Source organism: Schistocerca serialis, chromosome 11 (genome assembly GCF_023864345.2).
Source record: "Schistocerca serialis cubense isolate TAMUIC-IGC-003099 chromosome 11, iqSchSeri2.2, whole genome shotgun sequence".
Classification (NCBI taxonomy): Eukaryota; Metazoa; Arthropoda; class Insecta; order Orthoptera; family Acrididae; genus Schistocerca; species Schistocerca serialis.
In genome coordinates, this window is record NC_064648.1 from 208669779 (window position 1) to 208690129 (window position 20351).

The window sequence follows — 20351 nt, forward strand, 5'->3', positions numbered from 1 at the left end:
ATCACATAAAATTGACCAGGACGATTTCATAAGACAGAATGAAGAATCAAAATAGTGTCGATGACAACAGTTGGTAACGACGTAAGATGACGATGACGACCAAATAAACGACGTTGAAATAGACGACAACAGTACAAAACACGACAGGAAAATAATGGAAGACAACAAAGAGTGAGACGATGTCGTATTACACTACGATCACAGCCAAACTGAAGACGACAAAATAGAGGAACACGACGACGACGAAAACGATGGCGAAATAGGTGACGAAGCTGAGATTGACGATGGTGAAGGCATCAAATGTGACAAAACAGACGATGGGAAACTAGAGGAGAGCGATGATATAGATGATGTCGAAGTAGGGTCGACAAAGTACACCATGCAGAAATAGACGATGACTGCGACATGACGACGATATATACTATGTGGAAATAGGTGATGTTAACAGTGAAATAGATTATAAAATATACAACAATGAACAAACGGCATTGAAATAGAGGAAAACAATGCAAGAGATGATGATAATGATGTAGACTGCGGCAATTGACGTGATGACTATAGTCAGACCACAACAATGAAAGGGACAATGACAACTCAGAGGACGATAATAATGAAATACATGACAGCAAGGAAAGAGAGAGTGAAGTAGGACAATGACAATATAAATGACGATCATGATGACAACGTTAATAACAACAATTAAGAAATGGACAACTTTGAAAGAGAGCAAAGGTGTGAAAAACGCTCTGGCATTGTCAGTATGGGGGCGATTTGGAATGTACAATAACTGAAGGAAACTTCAGAAGTCAAGATAATTAATTAAACATTTAACTGGATGACTGGTTTCGACAGAGCTATGCTGTCATCGGTCAATCTGCAACAGAATTTTACGTTCATCCTTATGCGGACCCGGCAATGGCAGCATAGCCCTGTGGTTATCACGTATGGTTGGTTGGTAATAACACACTCTAAATATCGTATATGCATTTATTAGACACTGAGGCAAGAAGAACAAACATGGCAGAAACACAAGTTGCGCGCCAAGAGAGATAGAACAAAAGCAGTTCAAAGAAGCCAAGAGTCAAAGATATGGCGCTCTGTGCCAGAGGCGCCACAGCCCTATCGAAACCAGTCAAGCAATAAAGTGCTTTTTCAGCGATCTTTGCTCGTGAAGTTTTCTTCAGTTACCAAAGAAAATGGAACATGGTGATGATGACAAAGTGTACAACAGTGACAAACAGACCCCAGCAACAGTAATGATGCTCTGATGATGAACGTTATTTCTGCCTAGGTAATTGTGATGACTTGCATGGTAGTATGGTTACCATTCGGCCTGGACTAATGAGCTCAGTTTTTAATTATTGCTTATAAATTGTCAGAGTAGTAGCTTGCAGGCCCAGTGATGTGCCGGACCTAATGTGTCTGTTAGCCAATGCAGACGTCAGAGCGTAGTGAGTACGGTGTGGTACGTTGTGGTGTGGTGTGACGGCCCCCAGGTAAGGGCGGCGGCGCAGTGGCGGGCCCCCCGCTGTTCGCGTACCCGTACCCCGCCATGGTGCCGCACGTGGTGTACCAGCCGGTGCTGCCCAGGCCGCAGCACCACCACCACCGCGGCCACCAGCAGCCCGCGCAGGCCGCCACCACTGGCGGTAGGGAGCGCTTCTCTCTCCCTCTCTCTTTTTCTCTCTCTTTCTCTGTCATTCTGCCTCTTTCCATCCACCCCATTGTCTGCTCCTGTAGATGGTTGGCAACTGTTCAGCATGGCACCCTCCACATTAGAGGAAAACCAATACTATTTGCCATCCCTGCTATATGCAAAGTAATAGATAAAAGGATTACACAAATAGTATTTTGTCCATCAGGGCTTGAGTGCACCATCACTGTTTTCAGAAATATCACTAAAGAAAAAAATTGCAACAGTCCGTGCCTTTTCTATTAATGTAACTACACTTTCTATTAACATAACTATACTTTCATTCTTTCTTTCTTTGACTTGCGCCTTTATCCCGTGGTTGTGCAGAGTCAGTGTGGTTAGGTACGGATTTGGCAATGTGAATGTTAAGGGGTGGCCAGATACCCATCCTGCCACCACCTTGTACCCCCTGGGATGGAATTAGTGTACCCCAGCTGTCTGCATCTAGTGTAATCCATGGATAGTGTGAAGGTGTTCAAATGCCTGCGAGTTGTGTAATTGAGGCAGGGGTGGTGGGGACCAGCCCGTTGTTCACGTTGTGGGATGTGGAAAACCGCCTAAAAACATCTAGGCTGGCTGGCACACTGGCCCTCGTCGTTAATCCGCTGGGCGGATTCGATTCTGGGCCGACATGCCTACCCGAGTCCAGGGAGCAGAGCATTAGCGCTCTCAGCTAACCTGGTGGGCCATTAAAACTGCAACGCCACAAAGCTCGAACGCAACAAATGTCAAATGGCCATCAAGTGTACTACACATGTGCATGTACAAATGCAGAAAGTGAGCAGATGCAGCTTTCTGTACATTCCGTATATAAGGAGAAATTATGTAATGGGTTTCTAATTCATAAATCACATTTGAAAGTTCTTTATTTGTGAGAAGGCCATATTATGCCTCATGTAGGAAGGAGAAACCTCTACCAGCACATGGTTGGTTCATTTGGGGGAGGGGACCAAACATCGAGATCACGGTCCCATCGAACTAGGGAAGGGAGTTGGCCGTGCCCTTTCACAGGAACCATCCCAGAATTTATCTGAAGCGATTTAGGGAAATCACAGAAAACCTAAATCAGGATGGCCAGACGCATGTTTCAACTGTCGTCCTCCTGAATGCGAGTCCTGTGTGCTAATCGCTGCGCCACCTCGCTCGGCACCAGCACATGTCGGAATTTGATAGTGGCAGGATCACGATCTGTTGGGAAAGTGGTTTATCATTCTGCAATATTGCTGCTCATGTTTCTCGAGATACTGTGACTGTTGTGCAGATAAGTAATTGATGGGTTCAGGAGGCTCATACTGAATGCTGTGCAGGGTCTCAACAATCCCATGTGACTGGTGCTGGAGAGGTTAGATGTGCTGTTCACTTAGACATGAGGGATTGTACAGCTATGTCACGTAGGACGACTCAGTAAATGGGCTTGTTTCAAGAAAAGTATGCACAGAATCGGTATGATGACATATGGAGGACCTTGCATTGACACCAAGGTGACCATTGTTGCTGCTCTCCTTGGGGTGGTAGCAGAGAGTGGTGCACTGACAGTGTCGACACTGAACACAAGGGTGGCACCACTTTGTCTGTTCTAGTAGACTCCCTTTTCTACATTAATAATCACAATGGACATAACTGTGTGTGGAGGCTCCAAGGAGAAAGAATGTTGCAGATTGCATTTGTCATCACAATATGGCCCCAACTCCTGGTGTGATGCCATGTAGTGCCATTGGGTATACAACACGATCACCCTTGGTTCACATAGCTGGTAATTTGGTTACCAGCTGTTAAATTTCTGGCATTTTAAGGTCGGTGGCTGTGTCCCATCTTTGCTGTCTCTGTGGGGTTATCTTTCAGCAAGATATCACAAGACCACATGTCTCCTACCCTGACCTGACATACCTCGATACAAATGGTGTTCTACAACTGCACTAGCCAGGACATTCTCCAGATCTGTTACCCCCCCCCCCCCAATGACATCTATTCATGGGTGGTCAAAAGACTGGAACAACACGACTTGCGAGGTACTGTGATTGATGAAGACTTGGACAGAGCTGAAGCAGCACAGAATGACATACCTGCACCTGTCAGGCGGCCATCAATTCTGCTGGAAGTGGCATCTCTGTGTACTAAATTGTATGCCACCAGGTCATGTACAAATGCAATGGTGTATTCTTCCTGCTTTACTGTATACATGCAGTAGCTAAAATTGCGTTACCTGGTATACTTACTCCCTTCTCCTCCTCCATCTGAACAGGCCTCGAAAGGCGCAATTGTACTGATCGACCGCCGTGTCACCCTGGTGGTGGTCTTGTGATATCTTGCTGAAAGATAACCTCACAGAGACAGCAAAGATAGGACACAGCCACTGGCCTTAACATGCCAGAAATTTAACAGCTGGTAACCACCATATGGAGAGACATGTGGTCAGCACACAGCTCGAAGCCAATGTCAGTCATTGTGACTGGACGCGCTATTTCTAAATCGAATATCTCCTAAATTGCCCTCACAAGGACTGAATACACCCGCTTGCTAACAGCATTCGGCAGACCTCCATGGTCACCCATCCAAGTACTAGCCAAACCCGACAGCACTTAACTTCGGTGATCTGACAGGAACCGGTGTTACCACTGTGGCAAGTCCCTGATCTGTACCTACTGGTGTTGCAGTTTTAATTGCCAAAGCGTAATTTCGGAATTAGACCAAACGACAGCGAGTGTTTCTAGTATGAATTTCACATTGTTATCTTATAGTATAGCTGGATATTCGTTATTTTGTAGTTTACAAAAGCTTCTACTATAACATGAAAAGTCAACAAATTTTACTTACCCACCGATCAAAGATATAGACTCTGGATGATGTGTTTTTATACCTGTTATTTTTACGCCATACATAACATATTCTGAGTGATTTGATTGGCTGCACTAACGAATAGGGTGGTGATGTGATGGAATACCTCTACAGCCATGATGTGTGATACTGCAAATAATGTTGTACCTAGCTTTCATGGCGATATAGTTTAGATACAATAACTGAACAGTTGCTACAATTGGCTTCTGTTGTGCTTTGTCGTGTAGGCAGTTGGTGCTCACTGCCTTTTCTTCATTCACAGCTTAGCTTTAGCATTGGTTAATTAGTACCTGTACTGTATTTGTTAGCCTATAGCTTGCCATGTGCTTCTAGATTTTTGGCTACCTGTGGAGACCCATTTTCCAGCATGCTGAAATTCTTTCTATCTATGTCAACATTGTTCTCATATGTGGCACAATGCCCTGGCTATTTCCAGAGAGTGCTGAATTTAAAGTGGCTTCTGCTTTCTCCACATTTAAAATCTTCATGTCTACACGTGTAGTCTCTCTCGAGCTTTCACTGACACTGGTAAGCCCAAATGTATGAGGTGCCACACAATAGCGAGCTCAGATGTAAATCAATTAAATGTCGCCTTGACAGAGATTCTGTAAGTTCTCGATAAGGTCTGGGCTTAACAGCGCCAGATGTTTGCTGGTTGATTCCATGCCCTGAAAAATATTTAAATCACCTTAATGCAGACTACCCAACTTACATCATCTGCACCCCTGGGTGGATGATGTACGTTCAATTGCATATCGTAAGGTGCATGAAATGTTTTCCAGCCCAGCATTAATTTCGCCTGTATGTGGTTGGCTCGAAGAATTATTGACCAAGAGAACTCACCACATTGCACTGTATGATGAACGTTCTACAAAGACGGAAGTAACGTCGGGTGTACCCCAAAAATGCATAATAAGACCTCGAACATTCTCATTATACAGGCTTGGGAGAAATTAAGTTCCGACTGAAAACTGGTGATAACTTAAATAATAAATAACCAGTTTTGATACAACATGAAAAATGTTGTTCCTTAAAGCGGTAGAATAGTTACGCATTGTTAAAATTCCGCATAAGCACCACAATTATTCATCAGTTTCTGTAAAGGAATTTGGACATTTGTGACATACTTCTGTGGGTAATCTAGTAGCATGTTTTCAAGAACTTGGCGAATTCACTTCTCCAACTTGTCAACAGGTTTTGGTTGTGTACAATAAAATTCCCCTTTCACCCAAGAGGAAGAAGTCGAAGGGAGTTAGGCCAGGGCTCTTTGCAGGACATTTGAGGGTGCAAGATGTGCCATCCAGCATCCCGAAGAATGGATGTCAAGCCATTGTAACACAACTAACCTTCCCAGGATCGCCATGCGAGGAGATGTATACATCATGTGCCGCATACAAAGAAACACAGAATATGGCAAACAATCAGATAATTGCTTCAGGACGCTTTGGTAACAGGCAACCCGCTGGTGTATTCATGATTTCCTTATCAGTTTTATTTAGACTTCCTTGAAATTACAGTCACATTTGACACCATTAACAAAATTCCTTAGACAAAAGAAACTTCATGATGATTTCTTACATAAGAAAATGTGACTCATCGACGAAAGAAGTAGCTTACAAAACGCTTGTTCGTCCAATTCTTGAGTATTGCTCATCAGTATGGGACCCTTACCAGGTTGGATTAATAGAAGAGATAGACATGATCCAGCGAAAAGCAGCGCGATTCGTCATAGGGACATTTAGTCAGCGCGAGAGCGTTACGGAGATGCTGAACAAGCTCCAGTGGCGGACACTTCAAGAAAGGCGTTACGCAATACGGAGAGGTTTATTATCGAAATTACGAGAGAGCACATTCCGGGAAGAGATGGGCAACATATTACTACCGCCCACATATATCTCGCGTAATGATCACAACGAAAAGATCCGAGAAATTAGAGCAAATACGGAGACTTACAAGCAGTCGTTCTTCCCACGCACAATTCGTGGATGGAACAGGGAAGGGGGGATCAGATAGTGGTACAATAAGTACCCTCCGCCACACACCGTAAGGTGGCTCGCGGAGTATAGATGTAGATGTGTAGATATTGAGGAACCAATACCTGGAAACAGATTTCGGCTACCGACATTTTGAGAGAATTTGATAAATTACTGAAAATGGTGACAAACAGTAAAAACTATTCAGGTTTTAAATTGTCACTCTTCTTTCCTGTGCATGCGTAGAGGTACATTGAGAACCATCTTTCCTATGTTTGGCAGTGAGCCTGAATAGCAAACCGCTGTCAGCATAAAGCTATTGTCAACTTCTATGTCTCAGCAGGCAGGGTTTGGCCACTGTCTTCCCACGTAGCTGGCAAGAACTCTATTTTTTGAGATCAGAAGGTTACACCAGTGTGGCGCCAGCTAAGCGATTAAAGGTCTGGTCCCGATGCCACAACCTGCCCATTCAGTGTCAGCTTCAAAACAAATCAGCAACTCCAGCTTCATCATCCTAGCAGACATGTTTCACCAGAAACATTAACCACCTTACAGTCGTAAAGACAGGCCTTGAAAAGGGATGTAGGGCCTTTTCTTGCATAAAGAGTAGGTCACTGTAATCATCCCTTGTGGACAGTATCGTGAATGTAGCCTTCAAGCCCGTTGTGTCCCCAATAAGATATGGACCCATTTGTAGACAACATGGATGTCATGCCACACATGCAGTGACCCTTGGGTATGTTGATTCTTCGACAACCATCCTCAGATCCTCTGTTTCCCAATAATAACAGTTGTGCCAGTTAACAGACCCTGCAACATGAAACACAACCTCATCTGACCACATGATCTCACTGAAAACTAGTCTCTTTCCCATCGCTCTACCTGCATATGTATTCGACACATATGTTGAACACATCTCCTCCTTTCCTTCTCTGTTTCCCCCTCTCCCTCTCCCTGACTTCCCTCTGACCATCACCACCTCTCCCTCTCTCTGACTTCCCTCTGACCATCACCACCTCTCCCTCTCTCTCTCCCTGACTTCCCTCTGACCATCACCACCTCTCCCTCTCTCTTTCCGTCTCTGCTTTCCTCTCACCCTTTTCCACCTGCCCACTACCCTTCTGCACCTTCCAGCTGACTCATGCATCTCCCTCTGCCCCCCTCTCTCTGTCTATTTCGTTCTCCCCCTTGCTCTGTCCATACCCTTCGCTACCTAACTCAACATGTCCCCATCTGACCACAGGGTCTCACTTTCATATGTGTTCAACCCGTGTGCTAAAAATAACTTCTCCTCCCCTTCTCTGTCCACACCTCATCCTCCCACCTCTATCTGTCTATCTCGTCCTCCCCCTCCCGTCCACAGCTCGTGGTCTAGTGGCTAGTGTTGCTGCCTCTGGAAAATGGGTTCGATTCCCAGTCATGTTGGGAATTTTCTTTGCCCATGGTCTGGGTGTATTTGTTGTTCTCACCATCTCAGCATCATTCAAGATGTGGCGAGACTGGGAATGGAATGATTGGGAACTAGTATAGGCGCTGATGACCACAGTATTGAGTGCCTCAAAAACACCTCTGTCTCCATGGCTTCCTGCCTCTCTCTTTGTCTGTTTCCTCTGCTACTTCTCTCTGACCATATCTTTCTTCACCATCTCCAGCTCCCCCACTCTCTTTCCATCTCTGCCCCCCTCTCTTCCTTTTCCACCTGCCCACTACCCCTCTGCACCTTCCAGCTAACACATACATCTCCTCCTGCACCTCTCTCTCAGTCCATTTCGTCCTTCCCCTCACTCTATCTGTCTCAACCTGTCCCCAGCCACGCTCATCGACACTTGTAGCCCCTGCAGCAAAGTCCAATAAAACAGGCAGATACTAGTCTTAACACAACATACCTTTCATGCAGGGCAGCCTACATGTTGGGGGACAGAAAACTATTTCTTGTCCCTGACCTGTAGGCTGTCCTGCAAAACAGGTTTATATGGCTGGCTGATACTGTTCCCACACAATATGCCTGTTGTGTAGGGCAGCCGAAAAGGCATTTTTGGTCGTATCTCTGCCCCTATTGGAACTAAGAAGTTATAAATCACCAGTCTGATACTCATGAGGTCTGCCATTTCTGTGCCAAATTTGGTTGGAATCAACCCAGGGCTTTCAATATTCATACCAAGAAACCATCACCTTCCCTTATTTCAGCTGATGGTCACAGTCTTCTCATGGTAACTCTTTACAGTAATGTCCTTCCCTTGTATGAAAATTAAGCTCATTCTTCAGAACAGTTGTAATCGTGAGTTAGGTTAAACCACCCTCATGCCTGTCTTTGTGATTTCTGACGAATTTGAGTGATCATTACTTGAACCATTTCCACATTTTTGTCTGTGAATGTGCATCCACAGCTCTGGTACAGATGCTGTGCCCATTATTTTGAAGTGGCAATTCCTTATAGTCTTTATATATATCGAGCCATGAGGACCTTTTTCATTTTGATAACATCTATGTGCTTGCAATGCAGACAGCCATACTTGGTGCCGGGATGCCAGCTGAGATGCCTCACGCAAGGTTAGATGTTGTGTCATGAGCTGCCACTGATACCTACAGTGACATAAATGAGACATCATGCAACAAGTTTCATCAGTTAAAGAACAAAATGTTTTTTATTCCATCAAAACTGGTTAAGTATTAATAAAGCTTCGAACTTTTTCAGTAAGGAATTAATGTCCAATTTACCAGAAAGGATCAGCAGTACTAAGAGATATTCACTGACAATATTGTCTACTGCAAAGTTTGGCCTTCAGACGATTTTAAGGAACTGCAGAAAGGACTTGGACAGAATTTGCATTTGATGTAGTGAGTGGTAACTATCTTTAAATGTGAGATCCTGTCTATAGGAAAGAGAAAGAAGCCCATAGTGTCTAATTGCAAAATTAGTCTTGAACATCTTGTTCCATGACATCATATAAGCATTTGGCTGATCTGATATGATATGGGACAAGCATATATAATCAGTAAAGGGAAGGTTTAAGACTTGGCTTTGTTGGCAGGGTTTTAGGAAAATGCAATGGACCTGTAAATGACACTGCATACAAGATGTTGGTGTGACCAATTCTAGATTATTGTTCAAGTGTTTCGAATCATTACCAATTAGGCATGACAGCAGACATGGAACAAACTTAGAGACATATTGCTAGGATTGTAACAGGATGGTATGGCTCATAGGAAGGTGTAACACAGCTGCTCATGGAACATAAATGGGAATCTCCGGAAGGAAGGCAACGTAGTTCCGACAAACCCCTGCTGGGAAGTTTAAAGAACCTGTGTTCAAAGAAGATTGTGTGATTAGTCTGCTCTCATCATTGTATATCTTGCATAGAGGTCATGAGAATAAGGTGAGAGAGCCAGCATCACAGAATGCAAAACAGCAATGGAAATTGTCTTACACACTTTCTGCTTCCCTTGTACATCCCTGTTTGCACCGTAGATAGTAAAGAGAATTGCACCTACACAGCACATTTTAAACATCATTTCCTGTCCCTTAGGTAGTTTTATTGCACAACTAATCTTAACTCGCCATATAAAGCCTATCTTGATATCTCTATCATTAATTGTATTGCTTATTGTTCCTTCCCATTAGAGTGACTTCAGAAGTTGACTGTCTACTGTCAAATAATCATATAACACATTTTAGTGCATAAAATGCATAAATTATTGAATCACAACAAAATGTATTAGTGCATTAATAACGGAGTATTATTGTAGTTTTATATGAATTCTTAATGATGAATTTCAATAATTTCATTTGTGCTTTCTGCAGCAAAAAGCCATATTTTTTATAATACTGCGGCTCTTTTTCGTTATGTGATATCTAACTGATGTACATTTGTGTAACTATATTCACACCACCTCCTAAGTGTATGTAATATCATCATCATGGAAGAAGGCAGTCAATTTCTATGTCTTTTGTAACAATTTTGTTACATAATTTCGCTTATGTGTTTTGTTTGGCTATACTAATGTACTTCACCATCTTTAATATCTCAATATTTCTCTGTAATTAGAAAATATATTTTGACAATATATTTCATTGAATTTCTTTTGGTTTTCAGCTCCTCAAGAAATCTTTTGTCTCTTTATGTGCTGTAATAAGTATTTATTGCAATCTGAAAAACAATGTCATTGAAATAGTGCTCTCCCATTGACTGTAATTAAAAATTAATAAGAACAAATTTAATTGCAGTTACTATATTTGATACAGTTGTGTGTTAGCTGCAATATAATTTTCACCAAGTATCCAGGGAAACAATTGCTAACAGATTATTGATTTATTGCTTTCTTGATGCTTCTATGATGAGAACATGAGAAAGATCTTTGTTTGTTCATTTTCAAATCTTGTAATGCATGGGTTATTTGGAAGAAAAGAAGCTCATGTAAATGAAGTGGGTATTTACTTTCTGAGGTTGCTGTGCTTTTTTTTGATATCTTACTTTTTCATTGTGTGATTGAATTCTTAAAAATATTTATACATTATGCAGATAGTTACTATGTGATTGTTTTTACAGATGGTGGAATATAAAATTCCATCTTTGGTAAATGAAAGTGAAAATGTTTCCTAAGCATTGTTTTCCTTCTCTCTCTTTTTTGGGATGGTTTTTGATTATTTATTTACGTGATGGAGCCCATTATGAGACAAATATGTCAACCAAGATCTTACAGATAAGATGATTTTTAGTTAGAGGGATTAATCTCTAATATTTCTCTACAGTTTTCTTGCCATAATGAAGCCACTGGCATGGGTCTTTCTGAACATTCTGTTTTGTTTATCTCTTTTGTATGATACGCTGTACGATGTAAAAGCTGAGTTTCATTTCAATCTCCTGCTGCTGGCAGTTTCGTTTTATCTCAGTTATATTTAATTTGATTTGATTCTTTACTTGCACAAAGGCACTCCTTCATGGGAAATTCCTCAGTGAAGGTCATATTTTAGTGATAAAAGTCTGTTTTTAATTGTTTTATACATGTGTGGTATGATTAGTTCAAGTCTCCTAGTCCCTGTACCAATAGATGTATAGGAAAAATGCACAAAATTACGTAGTTCCAATTGTGAAAACTTGATTATAAACCCCTTTTTGGATAAATGAAATACACAGTGAATGAATATGAAACTCATTTTTGACCATTAGTGTGTTGCCCCTAATACTGCACAGAATCCTTATAAATGCACCACTGTTTAAAACAAAAGTACCTAATCTCACAAATTTCAAACTGCATTAATTATTTCTGTTAATATAGTGTTTGTTTCCCTGGAGATTAGTTTGATGCCCAACAGGCTTTAGTGTCATTTGCAAAATTGTAATGCTACACTGAAATAATAATCCTTGTATAGTTTGTTAAAAGCACAAAAGATAATTGTCAATGATAGAACATTTAGTAAGCACTTCATGATTTGTTGGAAATTATTGACTTCAGTTAGGGAAATGGCTTTGATGTAGCAGAGAGGTCATTCCAGTTGTAATTTTCATCAAAGTCACTATAATTTTGAGCATAAAATAATTATAAATGTAACAGGGGGAATGAAACAATTCAGATATTTGCATATAGTCATCTGGTATGATATCTTTTGAGCATATGCTTAATATTTATTAATATCTTTGGTTTCCTTTACCCCAAGAATATTTTTCCGTTGTGGTCTGTGAGAGATGAATATTTTCCGTGGAGTGATAAACTCAAATACGTAGTTCTTTATTGAGTACGTCCATTCTGCAAGGGTCACTTTCTTGGCTTGATACACGAATGTTAGTTATTGTAATTTAGACACTTTTGCTGAAATTTTCACTGGGATTTAAATATATTTATATTTGCTCTCGATTAAAAAATTTTACCATAGTAATAATTTATCTTTTTCTAATGGCACAACTTATATAAATTTGTTTGGGCTTCAAATGTAGCAGATGTAGGCAACAAAATACAAAAACAGGACAGTGTCCACAATGCACATTTTGCTGCAAGATATATTAATACCAGAGCACATATTAACAGCTGCCAATGGAGCTATGGATGGGTGGAATTCATTAAAACCTTATAACACGTGGTAATTACAGTGGAGTAATGAAAGTGAAGATAATATAACAGACAGTTTACTGACAGAATAGTAGATCACAAACAAATTGAAAATAATATTTCTGGATGAAGATACTCAATAATTGTAGGAATCGAATGTTTACTCACATACGAATTTTCCTGTATCAATAATTGTTCTCTGAAATGCTTACTGAATGTTCATAGAGTTTTGTTCTTTCATGGAGCTTGATCGCTCACGTCTATAGCACCCACACAACCTCTGATTGTAAATATCACGTTATAATTAAAAAGATATATAAATAATAGAAAGTTATAAATAGTGAAAAGGGAGATCACTGTTTTTTGTTGTTTTTCTTTATTACAGAAGAGAAAAAAGATTGCTTTTTTTTAATTTTCCTTGTCAAAACTTTCCTGTCTTTACGTTTGCTGCTACTCTTCTTTAGTCTGTCTAACTTGTGGAAACTGGCTGCAGTTTTGTTTCTTGTTTGCAGAAATGCTTTGCATGTGCTGCGCGACATCTCGTGCCCCTTTTTGTTTTCCTGCATTCTGAGCTTCTGTTGCACAGCTTCCTCGCGCTTACCCTATGCCAGTCAAGTTGATAAGCACCCTGTTTAAAAAGCCCACTGGTTGTGTTTTGAATTTTTTTCCATTTTCTGTTTCTTATACCCATTTTCTGTGGTGGCACATGTTCCCCACTCAGAAGGAGCAAAGAGAGAGAGAAAGAGAGAGATTAAAATTTATGTGAGAGAGAAGTGCCCTTGCACATAAAATATTGTCTTCTAAGTCCTGATTTTGCCTAACCATTTCTTTGCTTAGTGTGGATGACAGCTGTAATTTTCAGTCACATATGTATAAATGCTATGATCAATGTACCTGGGTAGCTCGTATAATAATAAACAAGGTATGTAATAATAGACAGCATAAAAACCTCCATCAGTGTGTACAAAATTATTTTTGTGCTGCTTTTCCTATTGTTATGCAAGTGTGTTCTCTTAGAGATAATAATTTGTTATTTTCACAGGATCATTTTTTCATCACATTTATTTCCTTAATGAATTTGCTTGTAGTTTCGATTGATACAGTCTTACGTATGAGTTAAGATTCCTATAGTGTGTCAAAACAGAAATGAGACAGCTTGGATTATTTCAACACTGCCTGTGCCATAGTAATATGATGCTGTTTTCTAACTGTGAATTGCATCTTTATGCTCTGTTGAGCTTCATCGAAACCGATCAACAAGCTGGAAGTGGAAGAGCAGATCGAAGTTTATTAACTTGTCAGCTGGATGCCTCCTAACTCACCTACTTTCAGTGTCTGGTTTATAATTCTAAGTGTTTTGAATAAACTTGAAATAACTTTTTGTCACCATCGAAGTAGATTTTCAATATTATGCCTATTTCTTATCACTGTCGACTTTGATAAGGACCATGTTTTATATAGTAAAATTCACACCTGCTATAACATATATCAGTAAATTACGTGACTTCGAGAAGTCTAAATTATGTGAACTACTGGCAGTAATGCATGTCTGTACTCAATAAATGTTCACCTAAAAATGTACACTACTGACTGTATATAACGTAGTCACAGGGTTTTACTCGGTGATTGGCAAATGTAATGCCTCGACAAGAATATTTTTTGGCAGCAGTTCACTTCTACTACCAACAATGTAAATTGTCATTGCTCTGTGCGCAGCACTATGGCTTTGTTCACAGTGCAGGAAAGATGCATGTAAGAAAGATTTTACAAATTTTTAGAATATGGAGTAATTACACACAATCACACACACACACACACACACACACACACACACACACACTGGAAACTTCATGAGTATCAGCACTCCTGGGTTTATAACTTCCTAGCTCCAGTATGCGCAGAGTTACAGCATACACTCTTTTTCTCCTCCCCTGACATCTAGGATGACGTGCACGACAGGTCTGTTCTGTGGGAATAATATTGGCCTGCTTTATCAGCCTGATTTGTAGGGCAAATTTCCAGCCCCATATGTTTAAGCTGCCCTGCACGACAGCCATGTACTGTATTAGTATCGGCCTGATTACAGTCATGTTCACAGGGCTGCATACATACGAGGGGAGACACAAAAGTAACCGGAATTGTAATGCTGCACATCGTGTACTTGTAGTAGCAGATTGCGCCGCCAGAGAGTTGTAGTAGGAGCTCTGCTGAGTCATTCTGCCACGCGGCGTCACCCAACAGTGAGAAGTGTGGTTTCTTTGGCAGTTCTTTGAGTGTGCGTACAGTGCAGACGTGACACGAGCAAATGGCTAGTTCTTACGAACAATGTGCGGCAGTGAAGTTTTGTTTCTTGCTCGGCAAGAACGCAGCAGAAACTGTTGCATGATTCAGACAACCTACAAAGACTGTGCTGTTTGTCGTGAAAACGTCCGGCTTTGTGGGATTCTGGCGTGTGGTTCCCGCATCATGACAATGCTCCCACGCACACGGCTCTGAGTGTTCGCCACTTTTTGGCCTCAACAAAAACGACTACCTTGACCCACATGCCCTATTCGCTGGATTTAGCACCCTCGGACTTCTTCCTATTCCCGAGGATGAAAAGCGACTTGAGAGGGAAGCGTTTTGCAGATGTGGAAGACATAAAACGCAATGTCATGAAATTGCTAGCAGGCATCAAAGAGGACGAATTTAAAAGGTGCTTCGAACACTGTAATGAATGTTTGGACAAGTGTATTAATGCTAATGGAGAGTACTTCGAAGGAGATTAGGGCTGTATTTGAAAACAATAAAGTATATGCGTTCTAGAAAGAATTTCGGTTATTTTTGGGTCCCCCCTTCGTATGTTGCTGGTTTGACTAACACTCGGGCAGGGTTACATGGGCTTAGCATAATGCCCTCTATCACGGTATAAGTGTATATTTTTCTATTTTTATAATTGTATATTTTATGATTTTGGTTGGGGTGGTTAAATATTGTGGGCTAGCATGAGACTTTTAATTAACTTATACTGCGATAACACTCATACCGACATCGGCTGCCCCGAAGTACGCACGATATAATAGTTTTTTTAAACACAGCGCGCGACTCACCGCCTTCCAATAAATAGTTTGCGTGAGTGTTGCTATTTGAAAAAGAAAATATGTGTATGCTTACGCAAACTGTAATTGTTAATATTGTTCTCAGGGGCTACTGTTTATTCATATACCAAATTACACAAAGGTTAACTTAGATATTGCGTAACGTAATGATTTTTAATATTTCTTTTTCATTATTTGCAAGGCAAAACTGGAGAGAATCTCATCTGCCTTTAGGCAGCCAAAATGAAACATACTAAACTCACTCAGTATTCTAAATATTAATAAACGAAATCAATGTTGACTCTTTTTAACTTTGGAATTAATGAAAGATCAAAATTGAGAAGTCTCTCGCATTTACATTTAATATTATGATATGATATTTTAATTAAATAATACAGTCAGCGTAATGGCCGTCTAAATCCTGCCAGGGGAGATGAGCTCCCTGTACTTTGAAGTTCTGTAAAAACTTTGTTAATTATAATTAATGGTTGCGATCATTAGAGGTGACAACTAAGTCAATAGTACACATTTTCTAATAACAATTTCTATTATATTTTTCAAAATACAGATAAAACTTACATTAATTATCAGACAGCACTACAATGGCGGACTACCGCTAGACGAAACAAAACAGGAGAGCTAGATCAATCGAAGCATTGTCTCTGATCTTCATGGCCCATGTTACACAGAGATTATACCAAAAAACTGTGTTTTGTTAATTACATCGATATTTGTGTTTTGATAATAATAACTTACGTTCTTTACTATTTGTTATACATCGCACACACGTACACAGTCTTGAAATAATTTATAATTCACACGTCTCATAACAAAAACTTCCTTTCCCTTTCTCCAAATGTCCATTTATGTGATGTACCGTCACACCTCTCAGCCAGGCTAATTTTTTGTCCACTGTTTGTATTATTATAGTTGCTTCGCATACACAGTCCAGTCATATTAAGGTGATCACCATCTATATTAAATGTCAGTGTTCAATAATCACTGACAGACAGCATGTGGCAGCAATAGCAGTGGGGGGAGTGGAAAACATTGCAGTCGTCCTCATAATACAGAAACGGAGAAATTTATCTGATGTCCAAATGACATGATCACTGGATTTCTGGTCAAGGGTGGAAAATTTCCGGAATCGCTAAGTTTATAAACTGTTTGCTTATCACCGTGGTAAAAATTTACTGTACATCGCCAAATGGTCCTATTCAAAACCAGCACCAAAGCAACTGTGGTGCACCATGGGCCATAGATGACAGGGTGAATGATGGACGCAGAGATGTGCATGGGTCAATAGACATGCAACTGTTGAGTGACTGACCATCCAGCTCAAACAAGGAAGTATCAACAGCATCTCCTCAATGTCCGCCCATCGAACAGTGCTGTGTATGCGGCTCCCACAGTAGATGCCTGTTTCATGCACCCATGCTGATGCTGTTCGTCAGTGATGAAGGCTGGAATTTGCGTCCCGATACCGACATCCGTTGAGCAGCAATATGTGGCCTTTGCAGATGAAACACATTTTTTTGCCCCATCGGACAGATGCCATTTGCCTGTACAGCATTAAACATTTGAACCAAACCGGAGGAGGGAATGTTTTTGTGGCATTCCCTGGGTGACCTTGTCATTCTCGAAGGCACAGTGGATCAAGTATGCATCTACCCTTGGGGACCGTGTCCACCCGTACAAGCAGTTTGTTTTTCCTCAGCATGATGGCATCTGCCAGAAGGACAATGCAACATGTCACACAGTCCACAGTAGACATGCATGGTTCGAAGAATTCCAGGATGAGCTTACTGTACTCCCCTGGCCACCAAACTCCCTGGATTTAAATCCAATCGAGTATCTTTCGGACTACCACAATTGCGCTGTCCGTGTCACACATCCTCAACTGAGATATCTGGCATAGCTGGCAGCTGCGCAGGAGTCGGAATGGCTCCACATCCCTCTGTGTCTTCCCACATCTCATTAACTCTCTTCCTGCACATTTTGCAGTGATTCGTGCTGCAAAAGAAGTTTATTCAGGCTTTTGACAGGTTTTCATGTTAATGTGGGTGGACAGTGTATGAAAGCTGTGTCCATGAGATTGATACCAAATGTGCATCTGAGGTTCTGTTATATGTACACTGCAATAAACACATTAAATAACATCTATCAGTTTAGGTAAATAACTAGTTGCACTTGGCACTATAGTTGTTCTATCCAAATATAATCTCTTTTTCCCAGGCTGTTGGAAAATACTTGCAAAATTTTTTAAAATTTTTTTACCAGTAGTTCACCATAACTTTTATAAATATTTTCTTGCCCTTTGCTAACTGTTTTTAAAATTTTGTGGTTTTTTAATGTGCATTGTAATTTTTTTTTAAAAATATTGGTCTTACTTTCTGCCTTGGCATTGGTGTCAGTTTTAGGATTACGTTAGAAAAACACTTGTATGAGAAAGTAATCAAACCCCATCAGTTACATGCATGTAATGAGACATGCAACATTGATCATAGTATATCGTTCCTCAAATGTGTGTTTCTAATCTGGCAGTATTTGAAAAGATCTTTACTTCACTTATTTGTATTGAATAAATAGTGAGAGACAAATTTTGCTTTCATGAGCTGCCATCAGCAAAGAAATGGCCAGTGATTCATTGGCACTGTCTATTGCTCAAATCAATGATTTTTTAAATCTTTGTTACAGGCTTTTCTATTATAGGAGATGCAGCAGTATCGCTAGTTGGAGTAATTGTAAACTGATTGTTTGATCTAACAAATGATCTCCAGTTCACAGAATATTCCTCGGAAAGTGGATTCATCAACATGAGATAGAGAAATGATCATGATGATGTAATTGTGATGACAGTTTTATGACAATAATATTGCCATCACTTGTTCTGAGATGTTCTCAGTGGTAAAGTACAAACTCACAGTTTTACTGAAGTTCTTAGAATAAATGCAGAAATTGGTTCTATTTTAGCTTCATTGTTTTCTTATAGTAATTTACGGTGTGAAGACATTTCAGATATTGGGGTGACTACAGTAGGTGTATGGGTGATTCTCTAATACTTTGTGCCAGTGTTTGCAGGCAATAAAACATAGGAACTTTAAGGTGGTTTTGCACAGAACCAAACAAATGGGAATACTGAACGAATAATTTACATCTAAAGATCTGGATTGTAGAAAATTTTATTTTGAGATTTTACAGAGATGAATATACAGCTACAAAATTTTATGCCTGAAGCTAAGAGTTGCATGGCAGAAACCACTAACAGAGTTAAGCTACTTGGTAATTGTGTATGTAGGCAAGCAAACGCTTGTGGGAACACATCAATCACAGTGACCTTCACAAATATTTAGAATATGTTGTCTGAATCAATTTACTTTTTCATTATACCACTTTTATACTGCTTAGTAACTGAGTACTGTACCTGGTGTGTTTTCATTGCTTGTTTATTTCAGTCTTATTTCTGACAGGAAAAGAAATCAAATTTGTCTCTGGTGTAAATACATTGTATGAATATCAGAATCGCCACCAGTTAACCTGGTGACACCATAAACTATGGATTTGACACTAATATGCATTTTAGATCTATCCAAGACAACCACATAATTGAAAAGTAACACACAAACACTTCCAGAATAAACCAAACAAAAAATCTACATCCATATCCATACTCTGCAAGCCACCTAATGGTGTGTGGCAGAGGGTACCTTGAGTACCTCTATCGGTTCTCCCTTCTATCCCAGTCTCGTATTGTTCACGGAAAGAAAGATTGTCGGTATACGTCTGTGTGGGCTCTAATCTCTCTGATTTTATTCTCACGGTCTCTTCACAAGATACATGTAGGAGGGAGCAATATACTGCTCGACTCCTCGGTGAAGGTATGTTCTTGAAACTTCAACAAAAGCCTGTACCAAGCTACTGAGCATTTCTCTCTTGTGGACTCTTCCACTGGAGTTCATCTGTCATCTCCGTAACGCTTTCGCGATGACGAAATGATCCTGTAACGAAGCGCGCTGTTCTCCGTTGGATCTTCTCTATCTCTTCTATCAACCCTATCTCGTAGGATCCCACACTGCTGAGCAGTATTCAAGCAGTGGGCGAACAAGCGTACTGTAACCTACTTCCTTTGTTTTCGGGCTGCATTTCCGTAGGATTCTTCCAATGAATCTCTGTCTGGCATCTGCTTTACCAATGATTAATTTTGTATGGTCGTTCCATTTTAAATCACTCCTAATGCGTACTCCCAGATAATTTATGGAATGAACTGCTTCCAGTTGTTGACCACTTGTCTACATTGAGATTCAATTGTCATTCCCTGCACCATGCGTCAATTCGTTGTAGATCCTCCTGGATTTACGGTCCTACAACACTCCCCCTGTGGCACACCTGAAATCACTCTTACTTCGGAAGACTTCTCCCTGTTGAGAATGACAAGCTGCGTTCTACCTTGGAACCCGTGTCTATGGCCCTCTGAGTCTCGTGGACAAATAGCGCGAGCTTGGTTTCACACGATTATCTTTTTCAAAACCCGTGCTGTTTCCTACAGAGTAGATTTCTAGTCTCCAGAAAAGTCATTATACTCAAACATAATACGTATTCCAAAATCCTACAACTGATAGACGTTAGAGATATAGGTCTATACTTCTGCACATCTGTTCGACGTCCCTTCTTGAAAACGGGGATGACCTGTGTCCTTTTCCAATCCTTTGGAATGCTACGCTCTTCTAG

At 40.5% G+C, this 20351-nt stretch overlaps 1 protein-coding gene across 1 annotated transcript in view; it reads left to right on the plus strand.

The window, feature by feature from the left end:
* LOC126426706 (coiled-coil domain-containing protein CG32809-like) overlaps positions 1–20351 on the plus strand; it is a 152308-nt gene that overhangs the window by 65070 nt on the left and 66887 nt on the right. Inside the window, exon 4 of the mRNA XM_050088628.1 lies at positions 1497–1649. Within this exon, the coding sequence (XP_049944585.1) occupies positions 1497–1649 (153 nt within the window). The remainder of the gene's footprint in view (positions 1–1496; positions 1650–20351) is intronic.